General features: G+C 40.8%; 1 protein-coding gene and 1 long non-coding RNA gene across 2 annotated transcripts in view; one reads left to right on the top strand and one right to left on the bottom strand.

Annotated features, from left to right (window-relative positions):
• Positions 1 to 13,876, bottom strand: part of IQCH (IQ motif containing H) — a 211,878-nt gene that overhangs the window by 17,424 nt on the left and 180,578 nt on the right. The window contains exon 18 of the mRNA XM_024128842.3: positions 6,455 to 6,577. Coding sequence (XP_023984610.1) covers positions 6,455 to 6,577 — 123 coding nt within the window. The remainder of the gene's footprint in view (positions 1 to 6,454; positions 6,578 to 13,876) is intronic.
• LOC114487042 (uncharacterized) overlaps positions 1 to 13,876 on the top strand; it is a 173,424-nt gene that overhangs the window by 41,728 nt on the left and 117,820 nt on the right. The window lies entirely within an intron of this gene.

Genomic DNA, 13,876 nt, shown 5'->3' with positions numbered 1-13,876 from the left:
AATAACAAACAGTATTTGTCTTTCTCTGTCTGACTTACTTCACTAAGCATAATACCTCTACGTGCATCCATGTTGTTGCAAATGGCAAAATTTCATTCTTTTTTATGGCTGAGTTATATTCCATTATACATACATACCACATCTTCTTTATCCATTCACCTGTTGATGAACACTTAGGTTGCTTCCATATCTTGGCAATTATAAATAATGCTGCTATGAACATTGGAGTGCATGTATCTTTTTGAATTAGTGTTTTTGTTTTCTTTGGATATATACCCAGGAGTGGGGTTGCTGGATCATATGGTAGTTCTATTTTTAGTTTTTTGAGAAACCTCCATACTGTTTTCCACAGTGGCTGCACCAATTTATATTCCTACCAGCAGTGTACGAGGGTTCTCTTTTCTCCACATCCTCACCAACATTTGTTATTTGTGCTCTTTTTGATGATAGACATTCTGATAGGTATGAGGTAATAGCTCATTGTTGTTTTGATTTGCATTTCTCTGATGACTAATGATGTTGAACATCTTGTCATGAGCTTGTTGGCCATCTATATGTCTTCTTTGGAAAAATGTCTGTTCGGGTCTTCTGCCCAATTTTTAATCAGGTTTCTTTTTTTTTGATGATGAATTGTATGAGCTGTTTATATATTTTGGATATTAACCCATTATTGGTCATATCATTTGCAAATATTTTCTCCCACTCAGTAGGTGGTCTTTTTGTTTTGTCAGTGGTTTCCTTTGCTGTGTAAAAGCTTTTAAGTTTAATTAAGTCCCATTCATTTGTTTTTGCTTTTGTTTTCTTTGGAAATCTTCCTTTTAGCTCACTTCCTGGGTGATTCTCACACACATCAAAATTTGAAAACCACTGTTCTAAGAGCAATGGATAAAAAAATATAGGGAAGCAGATTGTTGTGTGGAAAATAATTTGTACTTCAAAGGAAAACTTCGTGCTGTCTATATCACACCTTGACTCTATGGGAGATATTTTACAACCCTGTAAGTTGTAGGTGACTGAGAGACAAGCAAATTCTGTCCAGTTGGTAGAGGTTCAACTGATTTTTCTCTCCTGCTCTCCTTGTGGAGAAACCAGTTTTGCCTCCATTTGCATATTCATTTCAGTAGTGATGATCTATAAAGTTGTCTGTTTTTTTGGATTCTTTTTTGTCCTGGTTATAACATCTGCTTAATTCTTCTCTCTTAAATAAATCTTTATCATGTGTTTAGTTTTATATCTGTATGAGAGGCATGATTTTATCCTTTTTTGAAAACTATCTTTTAACAGTTCTTCTCCAAATAAATAAAAGTTAACACTGGAGTTGTCCAATAGTGGAAATGGTGAAGCTGTGAACTCCTCATCACTGGAAGTACAGAAAAGAAAACTACATTTGGGGGATTTGGTAAAAGATACCACATGCCAGAATTACAACTGCCCGTTGACTCCCCATTTTATCAGGAAATCTGGGCATTAGGACAGACATTGGACTAGAACTGTGGTCAATGCTGGCTGCATATCAGAATCAACTGAGTGCTTTAAAAATTTAATGCCTGGGCCCTACCTCCAGAAATACTGATTTAATTTGTCTGGAGTGGGTCCTGGGTACAGTACCAGGCTAAGCCATATTGGAGCCTAAGGCAAAGGAAAAACATCACTGTATGTTTATTTAAAATATTGATATTTTGTTCATCATGGATTTCTTGCATTAATTTTGATTTTTAACATATTGAATAACAATATTATTTATCTTTATTACTGAGGTGCTTTGGGTAAGTGCCTCACTTGCCTCACACTAATCCCAGCCCTGCCTGAGCATCTATACTTTTAAAATCTCCTCACTCATGCCGTTCTAATGGGCTGCCAGGGCTGAGAGCTATTGACTAGTTGATCATGTCTTGCATCCTTTACTGAGCTGTCCAATGTGGTAGGAACTAGCTACATGGGGCTACTGAGAGCTTGAAATGTTAGTAATCGAAATTGAGTTGTGCTATAGCTTTTAAAGACTTAGTACATAAATGTAAAGTATCTTATTAATTTTTATACTGATTACATGTTGAAGTGATAATATTTGTTTTCTTTTGGGGGAGCATCCTTCTCTTGACACTAATTTCTGAATCAATCAGGTTATGCTGCAGTCATTAAAAAAAACAAACAGGGCTTCCCTGGTGGCGCAGTGGTTGAGGGTCCGCCTGCCGATGCAGGGGACACGGGTTCGTGCCCCGGTCCGGGAAGATCCCACATGCCGCGGAGCGGCTGGGCCCGTGAGCCATGGCCACTGAGCCTGTGCGTCCAGAGCCTGTGAGATCCCACATGCCGCGGAGCGGCTGGGCCCGTGAGCCATGGCCGCTGAGCCTGTGCGTCCGGAGCCTGTGCTCTGCAACGGGAGAGGCCACAACAGTGAGAGGCCCGCGTACCGCAAAAAAAACCAAACAATTCTTAGTTTGTGTAACAAAAAAGTTGGTTCTTGCTCATACTCCATTTCCCACATGGGTCGGCATGGATCTCTGGTCCCTGTAGGTACACTCAGGGCTGAAGGAGGCTCCATCTCAGTGTTCTTCCAGGATTTCCAAGGCAGGAAAAAGGCTATGGAGACTCATGGAGTGGCTCTTAAAGGCATAAAAAAAGACATATATCACTTCTGTTCATATTCCACTGGCCAAAACAAGTTACATGGCCACGCCTGACTTCAGGGAGAGGGTGGAGGAAGTACAATTCTGTTATGTGCCTGGAAGGAGGAGAATTAGAACATTTTGAACCGCCTTAATGGTTGCCACCACGGCAATCCCTTGGCCCGAGGAAGTGATTGCTGGTGGTTGTGGAGCTATTTGGGATCATGGCACACTGCCTATGTATGTAGGAGACCAGCCCTGCCACACTGTCGCAGGCAGTAAACATGACACTTTTCTCCATATGGCTTTCATTACAAGTTCATTTCATTAGGAAATCAGTGGGGGTATTTTGTAGCATTACAGAAATACCAGCAATGAGACCCACCGAGTTGGTTACAAACTCAGCAATGCATCCTTCCAACATTCAGCAAGGAAAAATAAACTCAAAGGGTGATCTCATTTCCCTCTTTTACCCCTAAGATTTTGGACAAGAAATGTCATGTGAAATTCTATGATGATAATGGGAAGAAAAACATAATGTTGAGGATAAGGACTTTGAGGATTCTTCTTTTGGTAGCAATGACACTGATGTATTGTTAATGTTGCTTCTTTATCTGGAAAGAGCCACCCACGTTAAATTTGACCAAGAGTGGAAGCAAGTGGCATAGGTAACACTGGAGTTAGGGTAAGTGATCTTTTTAGACTCAGAATAACCCAAAGAGGCAATAAAATTTTAGGGAAGTTAATTGTCAGACATAACTTTTTTTTCTTTTGTAAGGTGGAGATAGTCATGGGGGTTATGGAGAAGTTTGCGCTTCTTCAGCAGAAGAATACACAAGAATTACCTAGGTGGAATATTTTATTTGAAATGGATCCCAGAATTCTTGGACTGGATTGGTAATAATATTTTAGAAACATACATAGTTAGTGGAAAGCAGTCCTTAGGGGGAAAAAGGTGCATAGGGAATACCCTGGTGTGAGAAAAAGAATCATATTTGACTTTACAGACAATTATGGATTAAGGCATTTCATAAAATGCCTGGCTGTGTGACCTGCGGAAAGTGCTTAATCTCTTTAAACATAAATTTCTCACTGCGATATGATAGAAATAACAACTTCTTACAGGAGAGATATGAAGATGAAAGAGATAATAAAGTAATAGTGCTTAGCTCAGTGCCAGCATATAGTACGTGCTTGGTAAATGCCTCTCCAAGAAAAGGCAACGGAGACAGCAAGTGGAGAGTTCTGACAAGGGAGGGACCCCAGTGTCTGAAAAGATGAGAATCCATCTTAGGAAAAATAGAGCAAGGACATTGTTAGAGAATTTCCAAATTTTCCAACTAGTCACATGTCTCCTTCTTCTTACCTCAGATTTTTATGCTTCCATTTCTCCTCTCTTCTTGTACTTTTGTTTATTATTTGCTCTTTTTCTTTCTATTTATGCCCTCCTACCTTATTTTTATAGATTGTTCCAGTCTCTGGATTTTTATCTGCTCTATTTTCTTCTGTTATCTTTTTCTTCTTCATATTGTTCCATCACTCCATCACCCCCAATCTATATTTCTCTTTCTCTTCCGGTTCATCTTTCATCCTTTATACATTGTTTAGCACAGTTGACCTGGAGGCAGAGTCTACGAAATATGCCTGTCAGTTCTTCTGTGCCCCTCTGCCCTTTCTTCATACTTCTCACCCTCAGTGGAACCCCTTCCTCTGCACCATCCACTGTTTCCCCTGGGCCTTAGTAGCCTGTTTCCTGTACTAAAATTTGTTCTTAGAAATGAATCTGATCAACTCAGAGCCACAAAGGTGTAAATCACTTGTAAAGTTTGGTGCTTTACTTTTCCCAGGAGTACTAGAACTTCAATCAAGTACAAAGCCTTCAGCCAAAGAAATAAATCTCTAATAATAATCTCGGGCAATAGAAAGTTATAGAGCCCGTTTTCTTTTCAGCAGGAGACTTTCCCTGCCAAATATGCCCACTCACAGAGCTTGTTCTGCTTTGATATTTTAGAAGAAAATAAAATAAGTTGATTCAGATAAAGCTAGAGTTAGATTTAGACACCTTCTGGCATATGTAAGTCTAATTAATTTAGGGCTAAAAACTACAGTTGACCCTTGAACAACATGGGTTTGAATTGCATGGGTCTACTTATATGCAAATTTTTTTCAACAGTAAATACTACACTACTACACATCCGTTGTTAGTTGAATCCTTGGATGCCGAACTGTGGATACAGAGGGCCAACCTTAGCGTTACACTTGAATTTTCGATTTTGTGGAGGGTCAGTGCCCCTAACTCTGGCATTGTTCAAGGATCAACTGTATTTAATTCCAAAGAGATTGTGTTGAGCAGATGTAATAATTACTTTCAGGTAAATCAGTTCAATCTGTCCTTTTCATTCTTTCTATATTTTATCAATTTTAATGTAATTTGCAAGGGAATATGAGCTTCATTTTATGTGTTTGCAGTCAGCATGAATCAGTCTAATCAAAAGGCGTTATGCTCGCTGACAGTGCCCTACAGTGTGGTGGGGATTGCCAAGTGTCAGCCAGGTCATCCTATTCACTGTTGGCCCTGTGCCTAAGGTCCATATGCTTTTCAAGGGCCTATAACAATATTTGAACCCTGAAAAATTCTATTTGTTTTCAAGTATGAAAAACAAAAATTAATAAATATGGAACTGAGTATCTGCAAATCAAAACATTTGATCAATTGGTTATTGCTCAATTCTTTGTCATTATCTATAAATTATATTTAATGTGAGAGGTGAATATATTTTAATATGTTTGATGTGATGTGGGAAGGGTGTTCCACAAGAGCACATAGGGTCACTCAGGTTTTAGAATAGCCCTCTAAGAATTTCAGATTTGAAGATCTGAATCAAAGTGCAAAATCATGAAACTATTTCTCAGAGTAGTATGAATCTCTAGGCACAAAATGGAGGTTCTAGTTTAAGTAGGAGATATTACATCCCACTTTGCCCCCATCCAGCTACACTAAGGATGAAGAAGCTGGGTAGCAGCCATCAATGTCACTGGAAATAGACCAAAAATGGGGGAAACTGTTTTTGTTCTTTTTAAAATCAGAACTCCTCCTAGAAAGAAACTATGATATGTACGTAGAAGGATGCTATGGATTGAATTGTGTATCACCTGCCCCCGCCCCCGCAATTCATATGTTTAAGCCCTAATCCTCCATGTGAATGTATTGGAAACAGGGACTTTAAGGGAATGGCTATGGTTAATGAGGTCATAAGGGTGGAGCCCTGTTCAGTTAGAACTTGTATCCTTCTAGAAGAGGTTACAGAGACATCAGAGGTTGCTCTTTTCCCGCCATGTTAGGACACAGCAAAAAGGCAGTTATTGTGCAAGTCAGGAACAGTCCTCACCGGGAACTGAATTGATCGGCAGCTTCACCTTGGATTACCCAGCCCCCAGAACTGTGAGAAATACATTTCTGTTGTTTAAGCCATCTTGTATATGGTGCTTTGTTATGGCAGCCCAAACAGACTAAGAGGATATGTATTAGTAAGCAGCTTTGGGTGGGGTCAGAAAGCTCAGGACATGCTTCAAGATGAAGAGATGGTCCCCAAATTACTCCTAAGTCTGGTGAGCTACAGAGTTTTTGCTTTACTAAGTTGGGTGTACAAGTTTGGGGTCAGAAATCAACTTCCCAGGACCAGGTGCCACCCCCTGCCCTTCCCCAAGCAGCACTCAACCTTCCTCTAAACACATGTCAAACCAATGTTTAAAGAATATGTGTTTGAAGGTGCATCAAATTATTAGCTGCCTAGATCACCCACAGGCCTGTATTTGGTCCAGCCTTGGCCAACTCTCACCCTTCATACCTCAATATCATAGCCGATGCCATGGGCCTTACACATCTGGAGAAAAACATAGTGGAAAATCAGAGAGAGATTGTCGTGCCTCAGCTGGGTGCTCATCACCGCATAGCGACTGGTTGCCAGTGACTGGAAAAATATCACAACTGAATATCAGACTCTTCACTAAATATTTAAATAAACTTTTAATTTTAGAATAATTGTGGATTAAGGGAAAGGTTGCAAAGATAATACAGAGAGTTCCTGTATAGCCCACACCCAGTTCCCCTACTGTTAACATCATACATTGATGTGGTACCTTTGTCACAGCTAAGGAACCAAATTGCCACATTACTAAGTCCATACTTTATTTGGATTTCATTAGTTTTTCCCTAATTTCCATTTTCTGTTCCAGGATCCCCTCCAGGACAGCACATTATATTTAGTTGTCATGTCTCCTTAGGTTCTTCTGGGCTGTGACAGTTTCTCAGTCTCGCCTGACAGTTTTGAGGAGTACTGATCAAGTATTTTGTAGAATGTCCCTCAGTTTGGGTTTGTCTGATGTTTTTCTCATGATTAGATGGGGTTGTTGGTTTTGGAGAGAAGGACTACATAGGTAAACTGCCACTTTCATCACCTCATATCAAGGATACATATATCAACATGATTTATCACTGTTGATGCCGACCTTGGTCACCTGGCTAAGGTAGTTTTCATCAGGTTTCTTGCTGTAAAGATACCCTCCCCCTTTTCACTCTTCGGCAGCAAATCACTAAGTGCACTCCACCTCCTTGAAGGGACCAGTGTTAGAATTTTAATTCCAACTGCTTTCTTTGTTTGGGAAATTGCTATTCTATATCTTGCTTGCCTATCAATGAGAGCTATCCCAAAGAGACTGGTTACGGTAGGTCCAAAGTATTTCAACTATAATATCTCCTAAAATATTTAAAATTTAATAAGTGCAAAAGAAAGTATTGAATCCCGATAGTTTTGTAGCATGTCCTTTGTGAAATATGATATTTGCCTTTGACAATTATCTCTGTTTGTCCTTGGGTAAATGGAAATTTGGAGAACTGCACATAGAGCCATGGCCAACCTTAGGGCATAGAAAATGGCGATGCCTGGACCAGATTTTGAACTTTGGAGACCCTCAGGTGCTGGGCAACCAGGTGCCTGATCGCATGCAGTGACTTGAAATAGGAGAAGGATAAGGAGGTGCTGCTGGTTCACAGCTGGCTGCAAGGATCCTAATGACCTGACACACTGTCTTTTGTGAAACCCCAGGCTCTCTCTCTGTCTCTGAGCTAATGCAAGGAAGCTGGGGCCAACTGAGTGAGTGCCCAGCGGAGAATGAACATCATTTCCCCACCTGCATCTCACACACACACACACACACACACACACACACACACACACACACACACACACTCAGATTTCATGTTCACCTTTTGTGACATATGTCCCCCACATATTGTGTCTTTTCCTTCCACATTTACGTAAAGTAGTGTATCTGATGGTTGTGTTATCAATAGCAGTAATTAAGCCCATTCTTCCCACACATAATCAGGATCCACATCTACAAAAATGTTAGGCTCCCCCAGGCTAATGCATCGAGTTGTGCATCTCCATTGGTATTGTCCCACTTGGAGCCATTGGGAATTCTATTTTTACAAAAGAAAATCTATTTGACCCTCTATGCCTCACAACTGTACTTTGTTATCACCCTGACCTATCATGAGTTGTTCCCCTGTCTGGCTCCCTTACATGACTGGGAGTTTTCTGAGGGCAGGCACTGTTTGGTTTCTGAATCCCCAGGTTGGACATGATGCTAGCATTCAGTGTTTCTTGAATGAAAAAAAGAATGGATACATGAAATAGGGTAAGTGGATTGCACTTCTCTCTGACTTAAGAGACCCTTCAAAGGATGTAATTCTGGGGACTTGCAGTCACTGAGCACTTTGGGGCAGAAGAAGAGATTGATTCACAAAACAGAGGACAGTCACACCATCCCTAGAGAATGACAGCTCAGGACAGTCATCCCAGGTCTTGCCCCTAGAGGACATCTTTTGGAGGACAACGTAGCTCTGGTGGATCTGACAGGGATTATTGGTGGGGTAACAAGAACTGGTTAAGTGAAATTCTGGCTCAGCTATGTAGTCAGTCTGGAGGAACGTGACCACCAGGCCTGCTTGCCCTGCCATGTCAGGCTGTGCCATGCTCCTGCCTTCACAACGGAGGCCCAGAAGCCTGCACTTTTGTGTATAGAAGTGAACTGTAAATACTCTGGAATTCCATTGTAGTTACTGAGCATGTAATTGCGTGGTAATTACCATGAATTCACAAGATAATTCCATGGTTATTTTTGTCTTCTAAACTCGTCTTATGCTGCTATAGTATATAAACTAGCAAACCCAAGATCAGGACCCAGTCAGCGAGGGAGAGAGGTAGGCAGGCATCTGGTAGCAGGATCCAGCTCAGTGCTGTGTATCTTGGCTCCAAAGCAAGGCAGAAGAGCTCACCGTCCAGTATTTCTGGACAGCAAGTAAGGACAGACTATCCTGAGGTTTCTTTTGCTCCACAGAGACAGACTGCAATTCCCCCTCCTCCCAGTCTTGGGCTTGTGATTCATAAGGAATCGGAAAGAAAAGCCAGGATATTGGGTGTATGTCTCCAAGCGACATCTTCTTTTCCATGACCATCACTGTCCTAGTCCAGACCATTATGGCCTGGAGGGCAGCTTCTTCTTTCTACTAGGGAGGTGGGGATGCAAGCAGAATTCTGTAGTGGAAAGGTTATACAGAGTCAGAATCACTGACGTTCAAAACCTGACTAGGCCACTTACTATATGTGTGATCTTGGATATGTCATTTAACTTCCCTGACTTTTGATGATTCAATAAGCACCTAGCACCTGATACACAGTAGCTACTATTGTTGTTGCTGTTTCTTTGAAAACATTGCAGGGCCTGGAGCATTGTAGACCTACACCAAACGTAATTTTCCAGGCTATTCCTGCCCCCACTGGTACCCGGGATTCTGAGCATTAGTACCACATTGAGCATTTCTCAAACTTAGGTTGGTCAATGCTCAGAAATCTTCAGTGTCTCCTCTTTGCCTTCAAAGTGAAATCCAGACACCTGCCTTGGCTGGAAGACTCTCCCAGACTTTCTCAGTGGACTGCTCCAACCACTTCTCCCACTTCCTTCTTCCCAGATTCTCTGCCCCAGCCCAACTGGTTCATAACAGACCACGGGCTCTCTTCGGCTGCTGTCCTTTCTGCTGGGGGAGGTCTCCCTCTCCTTGCTGTGGTGACTGCCTTAGTCTTTAAGGCCAGACCAAGTTCTACGTTCTTAGTAAAGCATCCTCTGTCCCCGCCTGTCCACAGTTGTTTCTCCTAAGAACTCCAGCAGCAGGTTAAGGGACTGTCACCTAAATGGCACTTAAATGAGACCTTGTGGTTTTTCCTTGTGTATGTGCTATCTATTTTATATTTCTTTTCAACTCCTCGAGGACAGGGACTTTGTCAAATGTCTCTATATCCTGGGTGCTTGGTGAAATTGCTGGCTTATCTTAAGTGCTTAATAAATGTGTTATAATAATGCAAATAAAGATGAACATATACAATACACTTACTTTTTTTTTTTTAAGACTTAACCGACTCTGCAGTTCCTACAGGAAAAAACTGTCAATGATCTAGTGTTGTCTTTTATCCAGCCTGATAGCACAGGTGACAGTATTGTTTCGAGGATTAGATGAGTTTGTAAAGACCTTGGAACAGTGTCTGGCACAGAATAAGCACTCAAAAACAAGTTAGCTCTTATTAGCATTTGTTAAACTAAATAGTTTCACAAATAAGGTAAATTTTTTGAAAAACAAAACAAAACAACAACCAACCAGTAAATCTTTTCATCAGAAAGGGACTTGAATCAGAAAACCTGGACTTTGCTACTTACTTAACTTTATGACCTTGGGCAGTTCACTTACCTTTGAATAGCCTTACTTTCCTAATCTGTAAAATGGGTATGATGATCCATGTCTTATCTACTTCTTGGGGTTATGTTGGGGATCAAATAAGCTCATGTCTATTTAAAGTATAAAGCATTATACAAATGGAAAACATCATTTTTAAAAGGCTGACTTGTGTAATTGACTCTCTTCTGATGCTGTAAAATCCATTTAGGTTTACCAAGGAAGTCATAACCTAAAGAATTTTATAGCATCGGAAGACTCCTCCACAATCATCTGGCCCACTCAGTGCTCACTGAGTCCTGGCCTAGCTCAGAGCAGATTAGGAGCCAGTGGATAATAGTAATATGCCTGCAGATAACCTCATCACACAGGGAGATGAAGCCTCCTTTGGAAGAAGAGCTTTTTCCATGGCCTCAGCCAGAGACTTCTTCAGGAATGAGCTGAAGCTGTACTCTGGGGTTGGGTCATAGACTCTCAGCCAACACAAGGTAGCACAATGCTCAGACACAAGCTTTAAAGTCTGACAGGCCTGGGTTTAATTCTGGCTTCCATACTTGCTTGTTGAGTGACCTTCCACAAGTTGCTTAACATTTCTTAACCTCAGTCTTCTTATCTAAAAATGAGCATAATAACAGCACCTGCCCCCTATATTAGGTTGTATAAAGATTCATGTAAAGCACTTAGTTAAAGTACCTGGTGAGGAGTAAAGGCTCAGTACATTTTGGATGTTATTATCATGTTATTATATGCATTATAGTTATATGCTGGCCTATCTGGGTCCTTTGAAAAACTTGGAGCTCTTTGCTACTCATCCTTATATCCTCTGCGCTTAGTAGAATGCCTGGCACAAAGAGGTGAACTTACTTCTAGTTGATTCTGGCTGAAAGTATTAACTAATAACTAAGGTGATGGCTGATGAGGACTTAGCATGTGACCTGTCACAACACTATTACTCCTTTCTAAAAGGTTCTGCAAGAAAAAGACCATTCAATGGAAGGCTGTGGAACAGAGGGATGGGCCCTTCCTATGTCCCCTTGCAGGAAAAATTCCCTGTCCCCAGTACCCCACTGTACGTGACACTGCCTGGGCCAGGCTTGATACAGAGCCCTACTCTAGAGGCCCCATAAAGTCAAATGCCTTAGGAGACCCCGGGGGTCATTTAGGTCTCCCTTGGTTTATAAACAAGGAACCTGAGGCCAGAGAGAGGATCAGAATTCATGACCCTTGACTTAGAACAGTGTTGTCCTCTCCAAATTCCCACTGGCCACATTTGGAATGTGTGGGAATTTCAGAGGTTAGCCTTTTCTAGTAAAACAAGGGGGAAGAAATAGAAGGCAAAATATTATTGGTAGAAGTCTAGTTTTATTAAACTACCTTTCTAAATCACAATCTAACAAGAATGCTTCAAGCCAAATAAAGAAAGCTCGAAATACTCCTTTTCACTGGAGAATATAATTTTGCTTTAGCCACAATTTAAATTGATTTAGTTCTGAACACCAGCACTTGAAGTGTGGAGCATGTTCTATTTTCGCCATGATACTTGTTTTGACAGTGATGCATTTCAGTTGACATAGTTGAAATCCTTATATAATAAATCTCTGCCTGAAAATTAATCATGTTTATAATATTCTGAGAATTAATAACACCCATTGCTCAAATCATTAACTTAAAAAAGGAGCTTCCAAAATCTGTTCTCGGCAGTAAAGGACCACAAATAAATGAATGTTTGATAAAATAATCCAAGTAGCAGTTTAACAAGCGTAAACTTGGATGTGGTTGCAATAACATAGAACTATTGTTTAAGGGTTGGCAGAGGCTGATGAGGTTCTTATTTCAGTTAGGAAGCAGGCATCCACATGCATAATGAACTGCTCTCTGAATTATTAATGTGTTGCTTATTTAGCCTCATCTGTCTAGAAGATAACGTATCCTAACTCTAATGAGTGATTGGTTTTGTACATAATTACAGTAGCAGCAGTAGTGGGGAAATGCGTGCCTTCAAAGAAGGGGTTCTAAAAATAAAGTCATCACATAAACTCTGTTGTTGCATTCTATCAAAATCAAACCCGAAGCATTTGAGAATTCATAATAAATTACAGGAGACAGAATCATTATTAACATCATAATTTAACACAAAAGGTTTTACTTAATCATTCATTACAGATCATGTGCTGTTAAAATGCTTATAAATGACTGGGGTTGTTTTAAGATGTTTGCAGAGATGGTCCCTTTTGGCCACTCACCAACTGTGGTAGGGAGGGTCCACCAAGAGAGAGGAAGAGTAAAAAACGGACAGAAAAGGGTAGCAATTTACGTCCAGTCTGACAGAACGTTAATTAAAAGTTAAAAAGCTGTTAGGTGACTCCTTTTCATTTTCAAAACATGTACATCTGGGACTCATCTGATCTTGTTTCCACCTTCAAGGGGTTATTTGTGGAGGACACTGGATCAGAAGCCCAGCACCTGGTCTAACCGGGTCTAAATGAGAGTGGTTTGCCACCTGTTTCAAATAAGGGGACAATGGCTCTTCTTAGAGTTCAGAAAAGTTTTTGCTTTTCCCCTGCACAACGTATTATCTAAAGGAATAGGCCCAAACTGGAAACCTTTTATAGGCATTTGTTCTGAATGTGCCCTCATTATCACTGTAGTCGTATCTGTGTATTTCCTTTTTCTTGTCTTCAAAGGGGGCTGTCAACTGACTGTAAACCTGATGGCATCACAGTCTGTTCACACTTGTTCAGGAGCTTCAGTCTGGTTGTAAATTGTACTGTGTGTGCATGCGTGCATGCGTGATTCTTTTAAAACTTACCTGTCACACGTGCACATATGCATAGGAGCACGTGTGTGCACACATGCACAGTGGCACCAGGGTTAGAACCTCCATGTATCTTTCTAAAAAGCACTTTCAATTTATCCCTACGTCAGAAAACCTGAATAGCTCTTCTTCAGTGATTGTAGAGACATTTGAATTATTGAAGATCATAATGTGTCCCTCTTGTGTGTGGGCAATTCCTAAAAGTGTTTAAGACACTTGATCACAGGAGAATTCCTGTATGTCACCTGTAGGTAGGATTGAAATCTATAGGCAAGATAGGGAAGATGGGAGAGTGCTTCTAATTCAAAGTACAACTTCTGCTTACAGCCTTCTGAAGCAACATACTTAAATGCAGCAAATTGTCTTTGGAAGTCTTGCGTTGAATATTAACTAAGCTTCCAGCTTCCTTTTGGAAATGGCATGGAGATAGGTTCACTAAGCCAGAAGGTGTCAAGTTCTACTGCTGTCCCTCCCTCTGGCACTGAACTTAGGGTCTTGTAGGTCCCTTTGGTGAGGACAGAGGCCACAGGTGGGACCGAACCTGGGAAATTCCTAGGAAGGTCCTGGGACCTAATTAAAAGAGGCCTGTTTCTCATTCCTAATCCAACTCTGTTTCTCTTCTTTTTTTTTTTTTTTTTTTTTTTTTTTTTTTGCGGTACGCGGGCC

Source organism: Physeter macrocephalus, chromosome 11, assembly GCF_002837175.3.
Source record: "Physeter macrocephalus isolate SW-GA chromosome 11, ASM283717v5, whole genome shotgun sequence".
Classification (NCBI taxonomy): domain Eukaryota; kingdom Metazoa; phylum Chordata; class Mammalia; order Artiodactyla; family Physeteridae; genus Physeter; species Physeter macrocephalus.
This window is presented reverse-complemented; position numbering and strand designations above follow the sequence as displayed.